Source organism: Balaenoptera borealis (assembly GCF_965194805.1).
Source record: "Balaenoptera borealis genome assembly, chromosome: 16".
In the NCBI taxonomy this organism is placed as follows: Eukaryota; Metazoa; Chordata; class Mammalia; order Artiodactyla; family Balaenopteridae; genus Balaenoptera; species Balaenoptera borealis.
In genome coordinates, this window is record NC_138872.1 from 15,314,105 (window position 1) to 15,335,166 (window position 21,062).

Consider the following 21,062-nt stretch of genomic DNA (forward strand, 5'->3'; position numbering starts at 1 on the left):
TAGTAGGAGCTGCAGGAAAAATTATTCATGAATGAACCGACTGGACACAAGAAACTGAGGCCAAAGAAGGTGAAACACCTACTAACATCTAGAGCCATTTCATGTGTGTTTCTCCCTCCCTCTCTTTTCCACACCAGCACTGTCTCAGGGCTCACTGTGTGCAGCTCTGTGTTCAATGTCTCACGGAGTCATGGATCTTCCCAGACACCTGTGAACAGACGGATATTGTTGTCATCAGCTGTGCCTGACAGGTGGACTGGATGTGCAGAGGGGGTACCCTCCCACCCAAGGTCCCACGAGAAGCTGTAGAGACAAGGTTGGATCCCAAGTCTCCATCCCTCCAAGCCCTTATTTTTTCCATTCCATCATAAATGTACGTTCTTCGTGACACATCTAGGGCACACAGTTGGTGTAGAGAAAGTAATTAAAGGAGACTTCGGCCCTGGCCTTTGGGTGACAGGGTCTGGGTTTGACTCCCACCCACTTCCACCATCTGCCAGCTGAGGGACCTTGAATGAATCACTTCCCTGTTCTGAGCTGCCACACTGTCATCTCCAAAGATCTGTGAGTGGTCCAAAGATGGTGTCTCCTGTTAGAAAGGAGACTGCTGAGTATACACCAAGCTTTAACATGCAGGCTGATAAATGCCAAAACGCAGTTACCCAGCAAGAAGTGCCTTCAAACATCCTTCCTGATCCAAAATCTGAGGTCAGTAAGCTCCAGGAGGTCTTAGCTGATGGAGGGTACAAGGGGTTGGGGGCAACGACCATTGGGATGACAGGTGAGTAGGAGCTGGTGACAGACGTACATCCAGCCACTGTCCCCACAGATGGGTCCCAGGGGAAAGAGGCTGAGAATGCCTCCCCACTTCCCATGTTCAGCCTGGGGACTGGAGACAGGTCTTGGTTGGGAGGGGCCAGGGCTGTTTACTCTGGGCACAGGGAACAGTCAACAGCCATGTCGCAGGAGCCAGGTAGGGGCGCAGCCCAGGGCGGCTCCTGGAACTCAGTCTAGGGCAGCAGAGGACACTTTGATGAGCAAATGGTCTTAGCCTGTGGACCCAGCTGCCTACTGGACCTTCAGCCTCAGGCACTGCTCTCCACAGCCTTCTTCTGGCACCTAGCCAGCTCCCCAAGCCAGGAAACTACCCGACCTCACCCCTCCCCAGCCCTCTTGGGCTCTCCTGGTGATTGACTCTCTCTGACAGAAGTGGGGATTAGTCTGAGGCCAAGAGGATGGGGCGGGGCACACGGATGGAGGATGAAGTTTCATAGGCCAATGATGTTTAGAAAGTTTCATAGGCCAATGATGTTTAGCTTTTGTGATGCTAGCCTGTGCGCTAGGTATATTCATATAGTTTGCTTCTACATAAAATGTAAAAAGGGCAGAGGCTTTAAAACCAAATACATTCAGATCCAAATCAGGGGTTGGCTACTTCCTGGCTATGTGACCTATAACAGCACCTCACATTTTGGACCTACATCTTCTTCTTCCTTAAAAGGGGTATCATGAGGGAATTCCCTGGTGGTCCAGTTGTTAGGACTCCGTGCTTTCACTGCTGAGGGCCCAGGTTCAATCCCTGGTCAGGGAACTAAGATCCTACAAGCTGCGCAGCGAGGCCAGAAAAAGGGGGGAGGAGGAGTATCATGAGAAGTGTTTTGTAGGGTTATTTTAAGGTTTAAAAGGAAAAGCATAAACCGGAGGTTGCAAACCTGGCTAGAATATTGTATTGTTAGCCCGCACAGTACATTTTAAAAGTTTGAATTAGTTGCTAAATTTAAGAGTGGGGGATTTCACATGAAAGTAAAACTCTAGCATCTTTCAGAGAAAGGAAACGATCTGGGAACACAGTCTTGCAACATTCCATGGCAACCGTCTACTAGAACAGTGGGCCTCAAACCTGAGCAAGCATCAGAATCACTTAGACGACTTGTTCAAACACAGCTTTGAGAGCTCTACCTCCAGAGTTTTGATTCAGTAGGAGCGTGAGAATCAGCAACTAACAGGTTTCCGGGGCTGCTGTTGCTGCTGCTTAAGGGACCACACTTTGAAAACCATGAATGAGCTAAGCAGAGCTGCTCTCTTGTTATGAGAGGAGCGATCTCTCCAGTTTCCATAATCCCCACCATCTCCACCATTGTCTCCCCTGTCCCCACTCCCACTCCAAATACTACCATCCACATCACTCGCCTGGCCTGGAAGGGATTTAAAACTGTGACCTCTCGGGTGGGCTCACAGTAGGTGTTCAGTAAAAGGTAACTTGTTTTTATTTAACAATCTTATAGCAATCTTAATAATTAGGTATTATTCTCATTTTACAGATGAGGAAACTGAAGTGCAGCTAAGGGAAAGTGACTTGCTGAAGGAAACAGCAGTAAATGAGAAGGAAGACGCTTGCAAAGCCTTTTAGTTGTGTGGCTGCAGTTATTTCAATGTTACACACACACACACACACACATACACACAGAACTCTATCTGAGGTTAGCACAGATGATGCATCAAAAAATTTGAACGTGACTTCATGAGTGTAAAATCATATTTATCAAGGAAGAAAGGAAAGAAGAAAAGGTTGAAACAGGAGGTGATATGAGTCAGCTGCAGACATGCCTGCTCTTAGATGACTGTAAACAAGTGAACATTGAAGATTTGAGAAATTCCCAGGAGTGAACAGGGTGTCTTTATATACAATGGGGCTTTGTCCTCTTGGACTGTTGGACCCATTCAAACTTCCTTCACTCCAAGGAAACCTCTCTCTCTGAGTGTATTGGCTATTTTGTTGTTTTGTCAGCTAGCATTCTTTTGTCCTTTTTCTGATAACAGTGGCCTGATTTTAATTTGGGAAATGACTCTTCCTCCACCCATGACAGGTGGGGTTGGAGGGGACTGCCATTCAGAGTTCCTGCCCTACCCCCAGACCGAGAGTGGCCAATCAGATGCTCTCGCTGGAATTTTAATCTTGACCAATGAGTGACAAAAGTTCTGAAAATGTATGGCACTCATTCAAAAGTGGCCTGAGAAGACCTTGGTTCTGTCTTGTTTACCATCCTTTCCAAGCGTGGTTCTTTTCGCATTACCTTCAGTTTCGTGAGCTAAACTAAATCAGCGCTATAGGTTGCCAACAGAAGATTCCAATGGGATGTAACTTAAGGGTACAGTTAGGAAGGGAGAATGCTTTCCTACACACCTTTTCTGGAAATGGAAGTTCATTTCCAGTCTCAGTATGAAGAGATTCTTCTCCTTCTTTGGAAATATTTTTCCAGTGTGATTTATATTCAAGATTTGTTATCCCTTCCTATCCTTTCAGCATGTGAGGTTATATGAGTGAATATATTTTCTAAACTGAAAAGCACTAGACAAATGGAAGGACCCTTTATTTTATTTTATTTTTAATATTTATTATTTAATTTTATTTTTGGCTGTGTCAGGCCTTAGTTGCGGCATGCGGGCTCCTCGTTGAGGCACACGGGCTTCTCTCTAGTTGTGGCATGTGGGCACAGTTGTTGTGGCGTGCGGGCCCCAGAGTGCATGGGCTCTCTAGTTGTGGCGCATGGGCTCTCTAGTTGTGGCCCACGTGCTCAGTAGTTGCGGCACATGGGCTTAGTTGCCCCACGGCATGTGGGATCTTAGTTCCCCAACCAGTGACTGAACCCACATCCCCTGCATTGGAAGGTGGATTCTTAGCCACTGGACCACCAGGGAATTCCCAGAAGGACCCTTTATGATCACTTGCTGAGACAGACACTCTTCTTTCTGCATCCCTTATCCAAACAAGAATTTTAAGGAGAACTTAATTAACACATCACTTTAATGAAGATTTATAGCTTCCCTTGCTGCTACCAATGAAAGAAGATGCCTTCAACAGCTAGTATTAGGTTTATATAACTGAAGCATTTGTATAGCATATTGATCTAATTTTAAGTCTGGTTCAAAATAGGCATATGTGCTCCTGTCATTAAATAAGATAAGCCTCAAAGCGCTTGCATATCTCTTTGTTTTTTCATTCTCAACTTTAGCCCATCTTTCCCCTGTGGTTTTTCAGAATCGTTTCCATTCTATGGAAATCTCCAGAACCACACTTGGCTTCTACCTTAGCCAATGACCTGATCTCCTTCAGTCCCTTCCATGGAAATTTCTTCCAAATTCCATCCTTGTCAGTGAGTATATTTCTGAGGGAACCTTGTGAAGAGGAGAATCCCTTCTTTTCCAAGGTTGACTCTTCCACCAGGGGTTCCATACCTTCCCATACTCCCCGTCTTCTCATTCCCCTTCATCGTCATGTGTTCCCTCCCCATGGGATGGAAGTCTCCGTTATCTTTAAGGAAGAAATAAAAATAAACCAGAAACAAACAAACAAACCAACAAACAAACAAAAAAAGGAAGGGAGAATGGGTGACCACTACATCCCCACACTGTTCTCACAAATTCCTTCTCTGCCTCCAATAGCCAGACTCAGTTTCTGCTGCTCACAACCAGCGACATCTGATGCCTTTACCAGGGTCACCTTCAAATTCCTCATTTCCAAATCCAATGGCCTTTTCTCAGCCCTCATCCTCCTCTAACTCACAGGTAAGGTCCTCATGGCATAAATGCAAATCAAATTCTTTATACAAAAATTTTTTTTGTGCATCATCTAGCTATAAAAACTATGAATAGCAGAGCTTTCCTATTTGAGTACTTTGAGTCCCACCTCTTGAACCACCAGGGCCTTAGAGGACACAGCTTTCAAACCTCTTTTAGAGGACAGTCTTTGAAGTCAGAGAGTCTTGGGTTCAAATCCCACTCCTGCCAGTATTGGTTATGTGACCTTGAAGAAGAGGTTAATCCCAGATCTATTATTTCCCATCTCTGTGACCTTGGCAAAGTCATTTAACCCTTCCAAGCTTCAGTTTCTTCTTTTGTAACATGAAATAGTACTTCTAGCCTCATAAGGTCAACATGAACTAAGATAATTTTTTTAAAAAGCAACCAAGATAGCACCAACACATGATCAATAGCTGTTTTCAAAATGCCCCGTAGATGCTCTGAGCTCTGTCTACCTGGCCCTGCTTCATCCCGGTGGCTCCAAGGATGTCATCTACCTTCATGCTCTGACAGCTCAGGTTCTGGACCAAAGACACTTTGTGCCTGCACTCCCAGCGGTTCATGGTGCCTGAAAGTATTTTGTCTTTGCCTGGGAAAGTCAGGCGTTATGGTTTCTCTGCCTGGTCTCCACGGGGAGAGAAACTGTAACAGACTCTCCCAGGTATCTACCCAACGGCCTTTCCTCTTTCTTCCTTCCTAAGAAAGAAAGCTCGATGTTGTGTGTGGCAACGAATTCTCTCCTAAAAATAGCCATTAAATATATACGTGAGAAATCTGTCAGTATAAGGCTATCTATGTGCTCTTAGGATGGAGATCAATAATAAATATTTAGCACTTTAAGGGTAAACAAAGTAAGAATCAAACATGAAATTCTAGGAAACTGACAAATGATTCCAATGAAATCTGATAATGAGTAAATAAAGAGCATATGCCAAAACACAGAGTTAAAAGCAACATATAATCCATGATGTAAAGTAGTTGAAAGAAAGAAAAAAAAGAGAAATGAAGGAAAGAAAGTACCTCCCTCTTTCTCCCTTCAACACCCCTTCCCAGGGTTTATCTAATCTCATCCTCCATATGGTCATGAGAGGTGAGCAGGGTAGATTTCATCATGCCCACTTTATAGAGGAGAAAACGGAGGCTGAATTGGCATCCCGAGTCTAGGGAGCACAACACAGGACAGGCAGGGGCAAAGTGCACACACAGCCAGTATGTACTCCAAGAATTAGTGTGGAATGCTTCGTAGAATTGTGTAAGGAAGGAGCATCCTTGCAAACCAGATTTTTACAGTGGTTGTTATTCATCTGCATTATTACACAGCACCAGGCACCAGCCTCCCTTGCAAATGGACCCACCTCCAGGGTCGACCCACCTCCAGGGTCACATGGGGAGGCAAGAGCAGCGCTGTATTCTCCCTATTATTATTATTCTGCACGCTCCCTGGTTACATCATCCACTCTTCTTATACCATTTTCCATTAGGTGAATAATCTCAGATCTCCATCGCCAACATGGACCTCTCTCCATTCTTAGTGTGTTACAGTCTCTCCTGTTGGCCAGTGGCCTTTTTTTTTTTTTTTTTTAAAGAAATTCACGTTCTTTTATTTATTTATTTATTTATTTATTTATTTATTTATTTATTTATTTATGACTGTGTTGAGTCTTCGTTTCTGTGCGAGGGCTTTCTCTAGTTGCGGCGAGTGGGGACCACTCTTCATCGCGGTGCGCGGGCCTCTCACCATCGTGGCCTCTCTTGTTGCGGAGCACAGGCTCCAGACGCGCAGGCTCAGTAATTGTGGCTCACGGGCCCAGTTGCTCCGTGGCATGTGGGATCTTCCCAGACCAGGGCTCAAACCCGTGTCCCCTGCATTGGCAGGCAGATTCTCAACCACTGCGCCACCAGGGAAGCCCCGGCCAGTAGCCTTTTAAAAATTAAATCAGATCATGATATTCCCCTGCTCCAAGTCCTCTAGAGGATTCCCACTGCACCTGGAATCACAATCTAGATGCCCTACAATGGCCTGTGAGCAAATCCCTGCCTACTTCCCTCATACCTTCTCCTACTGCACAGGCCTTTCTGTTCCCCGCCTCATCGAGCTTGTTCCTACCCTGGTGCCTTTGCACTCACTCTTCTTTCTGCGTCCCCTGGCCACTCACATGGCTCCTTCCCTCCCTCCATTCACAACCACCTGCCTTAAGTAGCCTTGCTTTGCTTCGCCCTGGACTCTGCATGATTATCTGCCTAGCAGTGATTTCTTTGTGAAACATATCTTGTTCATCACCATTGAGTGTGCATCCACCATCTACAATGTCAGTTCCCACAGAGCGGGGAGCTGTGTGTTCACCGCTGTGACCCAAAGCCTAGGACAGTGCGTGACACACACGGCAGGCACTCAAATAGGACATGGTTATTCAGTCCTTCCTGGGTGCAGGCGCTATTCTAAAGTCTGTACATGGAGTCACCCCCTTGGTCCTTACTACTGACCAAAGAGGTAGGTGCCGTTATTACGACTCTCATTGTGCAGAGGACTCAGACGATGACAGAAGTGAGGTGACTTGGCCACATGGCTAGGAAGTTGGCAGAGTCAGAGTTTGAAGCCATGGAGTCTGGTCTGAGCTTTCGATCACCACATATTCTATCCCTAATCAGCGTTTCCTTAACGTGTGCCTGGATAAGTCAATGTCTACTCAACATCTTCCCATAAATGTTCTACAGGCACCATGGACTCAGTGATGACCAAACTGAACTCTTCATCCTTCCCACAAGGATTTGCTTCGCCTCACTTCTCCCAGGAAGCTGCCTGCTGTCTGTGCTTCTTCCCTTTCCTCACCCCCAGGAACAATCTCGTAGCAAAGCCTGTTGGTTGTTCCTCCTCACTGTCTCTTCTGCAGCCTCTGCCCTCTGCTGAGTCCAGGTCACTCCTGTCTCCCCTCTGGACACTTGTCACTGAAACAGGAGGAAAGGGGGCTGGGTACAACCTTTAAAAGAGTGACATAGTCATAGGACATGACAAAAACTGGTTAGACCCAACTAGGTCCAAGATGACAGAAGATTCGACTTCCAGTAGACCTTGAGCCTCATTATACGCTAATTGTAATACATTAGCATATGCCAAATGACACACCCACCAGCTCCATGACAGTTCCAAGGCCGACCATCAAAGGTCAAAAAGTGGGCGGTGGCCCAATTCCTGGAAATCTCTGCCCCTTCCCCCAAATAGTTGGAATAATCCTCCCACTTTGAAATTACCCAGCCGATAAAAACTAACCACCCCATATTTAGGGGCCTTTTGCCTCCTGGGATGACCCACACTCTGTCTGTAGAGTGTGTTTCTCCCAAGGCCGTTCTTGCATTTTGAGATAGACCGCATTCTGTCTTTGGAATGTGTATCTCTCTAAATAAATCCACTTCTTATCTATCACTTTGTCTCTCACTGAATTCTTTCTGTGAAGAGACTTAAAGAAACTGAGCTTCATTAAGTCCTGAGACCAGGTGTGTGATTTCAATTAAAAGACCATGGGTTCAAGTCCCAATCTGGGCCACACGGTTTCATCACGACCCCACTGCCTTGGCCCCGCCCCTCCTCTCCCTCCTCCACCAGGGTCTCCTAAGATGTCCAGGTCCTTCCTGTGGCCTTGGGTAAAGCCCAAAACTCTTAGCTCATCTCACAGGGCTCCTCAGGTCTGGTCCTTCAAGTCTACACCCAGTGCCATCTCGTCCCATCCTCCCACACATTCTCACACACCTTCTCCTCCTCCTCATTCATCTCTTGCTTTTCCATGTGCTGAGAACACTTTCCCCACCTTCCTCTCAGGACTCTTCCTCATCCCTCAGGTCTCAGCTGAAAGTTCACTTCCTCAGGGTGTCCCTCCATCCAGCTCCCACCACCTCCACGCTTGTCCAGTCCCCTGCTAACCCTCCCTTCACACCCCGTGCATCGCATTCCTTAGTAATCACTTGTTCAATATCTCACATAATTTCCTGCTAGAAAATAGACTATAAGAGAGCAGAGACTGTGTCTGTCCTAGTACTTTAGTAGCTCAGTAAATATTTTCTAGTAATTACTCATATTAACTGATGATTTATAAACCCACTTTGTGTACACACACACACACACACATGCGCACACACACAGAGTCTTTTACAAACCAGGTACCGGGACGTCCCTGGGGGTCCAGTGGTTAACATCCATGCTTCCAGTGCAGGGGATGTGGATTCGATCCCTGGTCGGGGAACTAAGATCCCACATGCCGCCCTGCATGGCCTAAATAAACAAATAAACAAATAAATTTTAAAAAACCAGGTACCAAAAGAGCGGGGAGGGTTTGTTGGGATTCAGGAAGAGGCCACTGGGGGCAGATGGTGCCTTCCTTAAAGAGTGGTTCCTAATGGCTGGTTCCTTGGGGTTTTAATCCCGAGGAGAACCAGCAGAAGCCCCCAAGTTCCCCCTACATTTCGGAGAGACCAGGGGGTCATATAAAGGGCTGGGTGGGGTGGGCATGAGGCTGGATCTGGGTGAGGCCTATCACTGAAGCAAGAGGGATTTAGATTAAGTGGGAGGAAGAATGGGACAAATTTGGAAGAGGTCTTTGACGTTCCTTGGACAATGGGGGAGATTCCTGAGGTCGGACTTCTAGAGGATGACACTACCCAAAAAAATGTTTTTTGTTCCTTTCTTTAATGCAGCTGACAGCACATTTATAAAGCAGTCAGGAGCCAAGAAAACTAAAACTATGTATTTCTATACAATTCGCTTTGGTCTGTGGTATTCAAAGCACTTCAGCACCATAATCAACATAATTCTTAAAAATACCCAAAGGAGTGAATTTCTTAAGGCAGATACCATCACCTTATTTTGCAAAGAAAGAAACTGTGGTTCAGAGAGGTGAAGGGACTTGCCCAAGGTCACACCGCAACATTCAGAGCGACTGAAGCCAATCACTTCTATTTAGAACCAAGTACTTTTCCATTACACTGCAATTAATTAATATTTATTAATTATAATTAAACAACTTATTTTTTAATAGTATTTCTATTACCCTTATCAGAGCTGCCATTCATTGAAGGGTTACTCTGCCAGGCACTTACACAAGCATTCTACTAATATTATATCCTTAATTCTCACCATAATTCTATGAGAAGTTTTGAGAAAGAGAAAAGCAGCCCCTGAAATCTGGAAGCTGACTTGGCACTCACAGTTGGCCTTATGTTCCCTTGCTGAACATAAGTATTTCACAGAATATCAACATCAGGCAAGGCTATTCTGTGTCAGTTATGGATCAAGACAAAGATAGGATACTCTGTAATCATGTTTGAATACAGAAAAAATGAACTAAATTATACAAGTCACCAAAAGACCAAGCATCCCCTATCCTGCCTAATATAAGTGACTGCTGCTTCTTTACCCAATACAGCTCTAACCTCTATCTAGTTCTCCCTTCTTAGATGAAGATACCAATTCATAGAACTGCCCCACTTCCTGACAGCATCCATGCAGAGCAAAGCCATCTTCCTGAAACCCTCCCTAAAATCCCCTAACACAAGCCCACATCCCGTAAGTCCTTTCTAACAACCTCGTAATGAGAGCCATATGGTTCCCCAAGGTGGGGGAGTTCTCCCTTGCTGCAGTGAGTAATAAACACAATTTGTTCAGCTAGGAACGGAAGTGTTTCTAGTGGTCTGTGGTTGGAAACATTAACAACAATAAGCATTATCCTTATTTTATATTGAAAGAAAGTAAAACTCAGAGATGTTGAGAAATTGTCCCAAGACCATCAGGCAGTAAGTAACAGAATCAGTTCTGCCTTCTTATTTAACTACCTCTGCTGTTTAGGGTCTCTATGCCTCAATTTCCTCATCTGAGGCAGTGAGGCAGTTAGGCTCTGCTCTTCAAAGGCCCAACCATCCCACATCTTCCTAGAGGCAGGGGCATGAAAACACTGTCAAAGTGGCTCTACCTGGGACAGCTGGGACCTCCTTTTGACTGGGGACGCAGTGGATTCTGAACAAGTCATTCCCACAATGCCTTGCAGCTGAGAAGGTCTAATAATGAACTTGAAGTGTGGTGCATCCTGGGAAATACCTCCATAAGCCTTGGATTCCTGCCCCACCTACATCCTACCCCCTCCTCTCAGCCACTCTCATTCACTTGTTCATATTTTCATATTATCTGATTATCACTGCTCTTGACTTACTGGGAAAAGCAAGAGAGGAGGGTGACTTAACCCTACTGACCATCCTCTTATTCTTACACCAACTTCTCTCCTCCAGCCCAGTGAAGGGGCACCTCCTGAGGGTGGCTGACATCCTATCAGCCTCTGCATCAATTGTAGGGAGCTGAACCAAAAGGATTTCCACAACTTTGAGGCCTGAGAATCTGAAAGCTGCTGGAGGGGACTTAGCAAATGTTGCAAAAGAAGCTAAAAGACACTTTGTGGGAGAGGGGGTGGGGGGTACTTCCCTGACAGCCATCTCCCAATATCTGTAGGACTGTCTCAAGACAAAGACAGCAGAATAGGTCAGTAGGTTTCTTGGGAGCAGAGTCGGGACCAATGTGAATGTCAGGGCCAGATGGGAGGGGGACTCATTTGTTCAATGGGACAAAAGAGTTTCTACTGATGAATGCTGCCAGCTGGCACGTGCTGCCTAAGGAAGTGAGCTCTCCGTAGGAGGAGGTATAAAATCTGAGGCTGGTTGAGTATTTACCAGCTAAATGTTCTAGCATTTAATTATTCAGAAGCCTTCCCCAATTTTGCTTCCACCACCAATCCCTCCTTCGTTCCAACATCCACTCACCTATGTCACTCACCTCTGATGGGTCTGTTTCTTAAGGACGATAAAGGCGGCTGCCTCATTCCCCTCAGGAGCTGGGACTCGCAGAAGGGACCAGGAGACTCGAGCTTTAGGACAAGGGCTCTCATGCAAATGAGGTGCTTCCCTCATGTCTCCTGGGTATCTCCTCTTCCTCTGCTCTCTAGTGAGGGGACTCCCAGGTCCATCTATGTTCAGTGTTGAGTGAACTTTGACGAACATTTTGGGGTCTCCTCATGATGCTTAACAGCAACTTGGAAACCAGTACAGACTCCAGTCTGGGAAATGGATGAAAGGAGAATCTTTTTTCTCATCTCTGCCTCTTTGTCTTACCCCAGAGTTCATGTTTCTCCTCTTCTCTCTACCTGATAGAATCCAGTTCACCCTTCCAAACTCAGCTCAAACGTTGCCTCTTCCGGGAGGCTGATCTTGACCTCTCAGGTGACAGCCACGGCCTCCACCTTGACTTCCACAGCATGTATGTTTCTGAAACTCTATGTCTGCCTTCTAGGCTGGGCAGGGAGCTCTTTGCAGGTCAAGACTATCCTGGTCCAGAGATGCTCTAAGTGGGGTGCAGTGGGGGACAGAAGAAAACATCTACAAATTTCTGCTTATTTCTCTCTAGCCTACCCTTTATTAAAATTTATATTATTGGGACTTCCCTGATGGTCCAGTGGTTAGGACTCTGCACTTCCACTTCCGGGGGCATGGGTTCAATCCCTGGTTGGGGAACTAAGATTCCGCATGCCGTGTGGTGTGGCCAAAAAAAAAAAAACTATACTGTTGAATACTTGAAGTGTACATACTAGTGCAACAGGGTGCATATAATTATAATATAGAGATGGGATTTGCACACTCAGAATATTTACTGATGTGGGTGTGAGTAATCACACAGATTTGGAAGCTACTCACAGAGATTTGGTCATTACTGTTTCCCTGGTTCCTATCACAAAACAGACACTAAATATCAGTACATGTTAGAGTGATGAATGAACGAAGGAATGAGTGATGTTGCCTGGGTTTAGTCTCTTATAATGTCTCATAGTTGTTAGCTGGGGGACACTGGGCAAGATACTTCCCTTTCTTAGGCCCTAAATTCCTCACCTATGAAGTAAGGACTTCGGATCAGTTTCTGTGCCACATGCCTTCCAGCATTAATTCTTCTAGGTGAGGTTGGAGTCACTCCTCCAGTGGAGGACAGCATAGTTTAGTCAGTAATTATCCTAGCAAGTGTTTAAATTGCACTAATTACATGCCAGGCTCTCTGGTCTAAGGGCTCAGCATGTCCTAATTCATTTATCCTCACAACAACTCCATGTAGGAAGAAGACAGGTGCAGAGAGGTTAAGTAACTTGTTCAAAGCCACATAGCGTGGCAGATGTGTGCCCACCCGACCACTGACCACTGCCACCCTCAGTGTTGTTGCCTGACTTCCAGCTGCCAGTATCTGCAGCTCTTTGCCTGAGGGATTTCTTGGAGCCACACAAGAAGCCTGTGCACGGAGGAAGCCAGAAGTCCCCAGCCAGTGAATGACAGGGAGTTGGTATGTCAATGCTCTTTTACTTCTTGGGGGAGGCAACCACAAGCAAGGTGTTGACCCCATCTGGCCCATCCCCCATGGGAACTCATCATTAACAGTGCCAGTGGGCTTGCTCACTCTATGTTCGTTGGCTGCCTTTCCTGCCCTTTCTTACCCGCTCCCATCTTACCCAACAAACTACTTTCCCTCTGCTTCTTAGGAACTGCACATTAAGGCAGATCCAGGCTCTGGATCTTTACAGACTGGCTGGGGAGTTGGGCTCTTAACTATCTTCTTCCCTGCAAAGGACAAAAGCTTTGGGGCAGTCTGCTAGGCTGTCATGGTTAGGGTCCTGTCATTTATTCATTGTGATGGGTTCAGCTGTGTCCCCCACCAAAAAAGAGATGTTGCAGTCCTAACCCCAGGAACTCAGGATGTGAGCTTATTTGGAAATAGGATCTTTAGTGTGGTGATTAAGTTAAGAGTTCATTAGGGTGAGCCCCCATCCAATATGACTGGTGTCCTGATAAAAAGGGCAAAGTAGGTCACAGACAGGGAGAATGCCCTGTGAAGCCTGGACTTAGGCTGCCACAAGCCAGGTCTTCCAGGAGCTGGGAGAATGGCCTGGAATAGATCATTCTCCAGAGCCTTCAGAGGGAGCATTTCCCTGCTGACATCCTGATCTCAGACTTGTAGCCTCCAGAAGTGGGAGAGAATAAAAATAAATAAATAAACCACTCAGTTCATGGTGCTTTGTTACAGTAACTCCAGGAAACCAACTCACATACCTCCATTTCATCTTCAAAGGATTCTCAGAAGATTAAATGAAATAATGTCAGAAATATGCTGAGCACAGAGCCTGGCACATGGCAAGCACTCACTAAATGGGGAGATGCTTTTCTTTAACTGAAGTGGCAATCCCCACCCTACCACAGGACCTCAGGGAAGGAGATTCCTTGGGCAAGTGGACAGTTGAGCCTCCTTCCTTTCTCCTTCTGAGAGTCCGGGAGAACAACCTGCACCCAAATTTGACCTGGTCCAAGAAGTGAAGAACGAAAGCTTTCATGTTAAGGTGTCTCTCACCCGGGTTTTTGTGTAGCTTGGGGTGGCCATTCAGAGGTAAATGGTGCTGTAATGAGTTTGCTTCCTATACCTGGCAGGGCCCAGTCTGAGGACAGGAAAAGGGGTGGTGCCAGCTGCTCTGCAGAATAATGAGAAGGACCAGCATCTCCGTGGACCCTGTTGGTGAAGGTTCTTACTTGCAAACAACAGAATCCACTCCAGTTAGTCTAATTAGGAAAAGAATTTATTAAATATAAGATTTAAGCCACAGACAGATAAATATTCAACATCACTGTGGGGAAAAGGGGTTTCTCTGTTGAAAAATCCTCTGCCACCACTGACGCTCAGAACTGGATGCCAGAACTTCCATCGCTGCCCCCTCCAAGGGGTGCAGTGATGGTGGAGAGTGGGATGAAGGTGAGGAAAGAGGCAGGGTTCTGCTGAGGAGGGTAGGTCTGAGAAGGAAGCAGAGGAAGAGGCTCAACTCTTTCAGAAGCCAGAGCCCAGCCCTGTGTGGGGCCTCCTAGGACGTCACCATCTCAGGGGAGCCCAGCTGCCCGGCGCTCTGCAAGAAGAAAGGAACTTGTTGATTGTCATCACTGAAGTCCCTGACCTTGATAGTCTGCACCCTGACAGAGCCTTGACCGTCGCAGAAATGAGCAAGCACAGTACTGCTGACACTAGGATGAGCAACAAGAAAAAAAAAAACAGTTTGCCAAGCCTAGGTGGGGCACTCAGGGGCACTGCAGACCCACTGTGCAGGGTGGTTGCCTCCGTGTTCCCATCTGAAAAAGGAGAGGAGATGAGTGGCTTAGGTTATCTAGAGGGCGATTCCAGTTGTGACCTTCTGCCAGGCTGGCCCGTGGAGGATGTGCTCAGTGTGTGGTTTCCCAGGACACTGCAGCCACTTCTCCTGGGCAGCAGTGAGGGGGGAAAAGACACTGTGCAGGTGTGAATGGTGTGTGGCCCCCTGAGCTCCACCTCTTTCCCCAGACCTTCCCCTCCCACCCTGTCCTGTCCCCTTTCTTACCCTAGGGCCCTGTTGCGGCCACCACAGGTGCTGATGCAGTCGTCCTTATCCAGGAAGTTGTTCTGCTTCCTTCTGCACCCACCGTAAACGAAGGTCTCGCAGAGCCCAGACTTGGCATTGTAGAAGTATCTGATGAACAGGGCCCTGCAGGGACCCGTGTAGGGAGGCTCCAGGCACAAGGCAGGGCGCAGGGCTGCCGGGACTGGGAGGGGCTCTGGGTCAGTTATGAGAATGGTGATCACAGCTCGGTCTACAGGGTCGGCAACTGAAACCACCAGTGTCTTGAAATAGAGAATGATGGGGCTGGGGGTGGGGCATTAGCAGAGCTTGAAAGGTGAAACCTCCATTGAATGGTCTGCATTCTGAGGCATTATTGTTACTGTTGTTAGGTGTGAGGATGACATGGTGATGATGTAAAAAACCATACACCCTTCATGAAGTATTTGTGGAATGATTGGCATGATGCCTTAGATTAGCTTTTAAAAACTCTGTGGGGAAAAAAAGGACATACATAAACAATATTCTCCATATGTTGATAATTGCTGAAAGTGAACAATGTGTACATCGGGTTTATTATATAATCTTCTGTACTTTTTGAGTATGGTTGAAATTTTCCACTATTAAAAAAAGTATGAAAGAATCATGCTGTAATGGAGAAAGGCATGGAAAAAGATACAGTGTATTTACTTTGGCTATCTCATGGGGGTGGGAATACTAGAATTTTGAGGGGTGTGATATGGTGATTTATAATAAGAAATATATATTTGGTCTTCGTTCCATCCTGGCACAGAGCTTCTAAAACACTTGGAATTTCCTAAGTGAGGAGAGCAATAAAGGCGTCTTCAATTATGTGAAGAGGGTGACTTTTGGAAAGCCCCTAGGTAACCCAAGGATGGGGGCTGGTTGCCAGGGGAAACAAGTGCCTGATCAGGTTGAACTTTCACCCCGACACCCCAAAGCGCCTAGCTCCAGGGAGAAGAGAGTGGGGGGAAGTTTATCAATCACCAATGGTTAATGATTTAATCAATCATGACTATGTAATGAAGCCTCCCACAGAACGCAAAAGCATTGAATTTGGAGAGTTTCCTGGTTGGCAAATGGGAGCAGATTTGGGGGGTGTGTACTGATGAGAGAGAGCGTGGAAGCTCCGTGCCCTTTCCCCTTCCCTTGTCTTATGCAGCCCTTCCATATGGTTGTCCTGAGCTATATCCTTTTACGATAAACTGTTAATCTTGTAAGTAAAACGGTTCCCTGAGTCTGTGTCGCTCTAGCAAATTAATTTAACTCCACGGTGGTCGTGGGAACCTCTGATATGTAGTTGTTGGTCAGAAGCATGAGTGACAAGCTGGACTTGTAATTGGCCTCTGAAGATGGAAGGAGACCTGTGGGATACAGTCCTTAACCTGTGGAATCTGACACTATTTCCAGGTTCTTAGCCTTAGAACTGGTATGATGGTAGGAAAGCCAGTCAGTGTTCCCTGAGAATTTGAGAATTGCTTGGTGGTTTGGAAAAACAAACACATAGCAAGAAGAGGAGTCTTAAAACTTTCCTTACACATCTTTATATCCTATCAAGTTCTTATGAGCATATATTCCTTTTGCAATTACGAAAGAAGAAATATTTAAAATAAAATATACTGCAATTTTTATAATGAGTAAATTTATATTGTAGAAGAATATGTATTGACATCAGAAAATGGTTGCAGCATATTGTGGAGTAAAAGAAGCACTCCATCCAGTGACATATTAGTTTTGTAAAGTTTAAAACTCCTGCCGTGAAGATATGAGTGTCAATCCCTTTTTTAGCAACAGATCCCTTCTTTCAAAGGAAAACTTATTAAAAGAAACCTGGGTGTTGGGTTGGAACCCCATCCTCAGCCCTCTCACTGCCTCCCCCCAGCCATTCTCTCACCCCTTCCTACCCGAGTACCCCTAGGTCTCAAGGAACATCTAGTGCAAATCCCTGGACTATATTCTTTAAGGTCTTAGAGGACCCACTCTTTTGCTGTGTGACCTTAGGGAAGACAAGTAACCACTCTGAGCCACAGCATCCTAATCATAGAAATGAGCATAATAATCCCAACCTTAGAGACTTGTTGAGAGGATTACAGATGATATCCGTCAAGTAACTGGCAATCGATCAATACTCAATAAATATTAGTTATTAGAGTAATTGTTAGATGCACTCATTCATTTAATTTAATGAACATTTTAATTTAATGTTCCAGGGCAGTGTCCAAGCTAAAAATCACCTGTGGACACAATTGCCCATTAAAGCCCTTCAACCCACCCACACCAATGCAGAACAGACGAGTCCCCAGGGACCACCCTGGACATCAACACAGTCAGGTTTTCCATCATTGGGACATATGATGCTTCTTTTCTGGAGCCTCAGATTAAGAAAATGGCTTCCTTTTAGAACTGTAGTATATATCAAGAACACATTTATTCTATGTAATGTTTTAAAATGTGTATTGGTCAGAAATTGGAAAAATAATTATATATTTTAGACATAAGTTGTCAAAATGTAAAATATCTTGATGAACATTTAAGATAGGAACTCAAATTCTCTGAATTATTCAATGTGTCTATTCAGCCACAGACTTCTCAATCCCTTCAATTAACCAAAAAGAAAATCCTGTGAAACACAGGCTAATCACATAAATGTCCAGAGAACAGAGGGAAAGCTCTCATTTATGAGAAAACCTTGGCATCGATTGGAAAGTTGCTTTCTTAAACATAAGGAATGGCAATTCTCTATTTAAAAGAAGAGTTTCCTCTTTGAAGCAGAAAATTACATCTGATAGAAGATAATATTTTCACTTGAACTTGCAATCAGGAATGAGGCATATTCAGGTCTCAATGTAAAGCTCTTGGTCTCAGCCAAGCAGGGCCAGGATTAGAGTGAAGCAAACAGGCAGGTCAAGCAAGTGCAGGGTCACATCCTGTCTTTATTTAAAACATTCACATTGAGTGCATGGTGGATTTCTGCATTAATTTTTGATTTTTTACACTATTGCAATCAATTATGATTTATCTGCATTACAAGTTTTTTTAGCTTCCCTTTAAATTCTGGGCTTGAGGTGAGTGCCTCTCACCTCACCCTAGTCCCAGCCCTGCCACGGAGGTGGAGCATGTTCTCTCTGGAGGCTGGGGAGGTGAGGAAAGGGCAGGCTGTGCTTCCAGAGGACATGGGGTTGCACTGTTCCCTCCTCATCTCTGGATGAGCAAGTCAATTAGTTCCTGTACATGAGGACCTCAGAGTAGAAGGATGTATCCGTAATCTTTGGGTTGCAGGATTTGGAAATCTTGATTTACTTTTTTATGTTTTTCTTTATTGTCTAAGTTTTAGATAATGAACACATACTACTGCATTTATGTATCAGGAAACAGCAAAGGTAAGATAATTAATTGTTTAATTAAGGAACAGAATTATCCTCTACAGAGCAACTCAGTCATGTTATTCAAGAGAACTGGAATCCAACCAGGGAACAACATAGGTACATGCTCCATCATGGCTCACCTGGACCACAGCAGCAGCCTGCCCAGGGGCCTCTGTCTCTGCCCTTCGCCCCCTAGAGGCCACTCTATGCACTGCAGCCACAGAGACCCTGATGCAACCCTGAGTCCTATCCCATTGCTCCTGTGACCAATCCCTCAGTGACTCCCCATCTCTCTCAGAGTCAAATTCTGATTCTTATAAAGTCTTACAAAGCTGGTCAGGACCTGCCCCCATGGCCTCTCTGCCTCATCTCCTTCCACTCCTTCCCCTTCACCCACTCAGCTCCAGCCACCCTGGTCTTGGCTGCTGCTCAAACACACCAGGCACGTTTTTCTGCAGCCTCTGCTCAACACCCGCTTATCACAGCGGGTTTCACTGACCAGTCTACAGAAGGAGCACAGCCTCCTTTACCCCCATCACTCTCTACCTTCAAGACACTTGCCATGACCTGGTATACTATTTCCACCTACTCAATTGACTGTCTTCCTCCTAGAGGGCACTGGTTCTTGTGCTATGTTTTATTCACAGCTGCGCCCCCATACCAAGAACAGTGGCTTGTAGGGGCTTGATAAATATTTGTCAAATGAATGAATCTCCCATTTCATGCTCATGCCAAGTGCACAGACATTGAGTAGAATGAATATAATTAAATTCTTGTTAGTTAAATGTCTATTTGATGAGGGGGCACTGAAACTGAGCAGGACCCTGTGGGGTTCTGGGCACAAAAGCCTTTCTGTGTTGCCCTCCACCTCCATTTCTTATTTGCAGGAAAAAGGTTTCAGCCTCCTAGACCTTCCAGAACACCAAATGGCAGATTCAAACAGTTGTTAATCAGGGATGTGAGGGAATGCAGAAACAAAGGAGAAGCAGTCAAGAAACAATAGTGTCCAGGTTCCTCCAGAAGGAATATACTTATCAACATCTTTGAGTTCTTCTGCAGGAACTAAGTCCCCCACCCAGGTGGAGGATGGTAACTTCTGGCTGAGCACAAGATTCTTGGAACGCTGCCCTGTTACCTCACCACCAACCAATCAGAAGAAAGTCACACACCCTGCAGCTCTCATCCCAAATTTTGCCTATTAAAACTTCTCCCTCCCTGAAAACCATGGGGGAGTTTGGGGTTTGTAAGGCATGAGCCAGCCTAGTCTCCTTGCATGGCCCTGCAATAAACCTTTCTCTGCTTCAAACTCACACGTTTCGGTTTCTTTGGCCTCACTGTGCGTCAGGCACACAAATGTGCATTCGGTAACAGCACGCCTGGATAATTATGAATCTAGCTCTAATATTCTGTATCCTGAGAGGATAATAAAATAATAGTCAGACATGGGAGTAAGGGGAAGGGCCTTGAGTTTTTACTAATATTCTAACAGCCTGGGAGAAGCACAGCCTTGACCCCAAGAGCAAAGTCACAGAAGTGTTGCATTTCTTGCAATAATAATGGAGAAATAATGTCATTATTGACCCCTAAATATTTTTTCTTGAAGGAAGGAGGTAGGTAGACAAATTTTTTCAGACTAAGACATCTTGGTGGAAAAGGACATTATTGGGCATGAAATGTGAAAAAACTCTATATTCATGATGGATAATCCCTTGTAAGAACTTGTTTGGTAGTTATCTCTTGTACAGGTGGGGAAATTGCAGAAAAGCGACTGACCTCAGGTCACAGAGCAGGTGAGTAGTAAGGTCAGGTCAGTATATGATCCTGTTACAACCCATTTGATGAAGCACCTGACATCTCCAGGGAACTCTTAAAATATAGATAACTGGTAAGAATTTCTGGGAGCACTGCCTCCCACTTTTACTCCCCTGTACCTGAGCCTCATCCCAGCCACCAAAGCCCAGGGATGTATGAATCTGGATTTATTCCCTGACGCCAAATATGTGGTGTCTCTACCAACACCCACCAATCCTCCAACGCCAACTGGGCGGCCCCCAAGTCAACTCACTTCAGACACTAAATCCGTGGAGTTAAAGCCGACCCCAGCGGTTGAAGGCTCAATGCCATCAGATAGCCCCCACTTCAAATGACAGCTACATGTCCCTGGGTCACACATACTTCTGACCAACTGGCTATAAATCTGGGGGCTCTGGGACCCCACTTTCAACTTTCAATAACGTACTAGAACGACTCACAGAACTCAGGAAATTCCTTTACTGACAGTTCTGGGTTATTATTGATAGAAAGGATAAAACTCAGGGACAGTTGAATGGAGGAGACGCATAGGGCAAAGGGGGGTTGAGGGGTGCAGAGCCTCCAGGCCCCCTCAGGACAGTCCCCCCTCACATCACCTCGAATGTTCACCACCCTGGAAGCTCTCCGATTCCCAAAGTTTAGGGGTTTTTTTAATTGAGGTTTCAACAGGTAAGCAATTTGATTGAATCATTGGCCACTGGTGACTGAACTCTCCCTCAGTACCCTCCCCTTTCCCCAGAATTGCTGGGAGTTGAGGGTTCTAACTCTCTAATCACCAAATGGGATTTTCTGGAGTCCAGCCCCATCCTGAAGCTATCTGAGGTCACTTTCATTACCATACAAAAGACAGTAAATTCCAAGGGTT

At 45.6% G+C, this 21,062-nt stretch overlaps 1 protein-coding gene across 6 annotated transcripts in view; it reads right to left on the reverse strand.

The window, feature by feature from the left end:
- Positions 1-7,396: 7,396 nt before the first annotated feature.
- LOC309614068 (serum basic protease inhibitor-like) overlaps positions 7,397-21,062 on the reverse strand; it is a 52,845-nt gene continuing 39,179 nt past the window's right edge. For 3 of the 6 annotated variants that reach the window (XR_014235984.1, XR_014235985.1, XR_014235987.1), the window contains 2 exons: positions 15,003-15,816; positions 7,397-14,537 (listed from right to left, as the gene is read on the reverse strand). Coding sequence is in view for 2 of the 6 variants with exons in the window: in XM_082361849.1 (XP_082217975.1) it covers positions 14,504-14,537; positions 15,003-15,204 (236 nt within the window). In the remaining 4 variants the exon portion in view is untranslated. The remainder of the gene's footprint in view (positions 14,538-15,002; positions 15,817-21,062) is intronic. The other 3 variants (XR_014235986.1, XM_082361849.1, XM_082361850.1) reach the window with 3 other exon arrangements.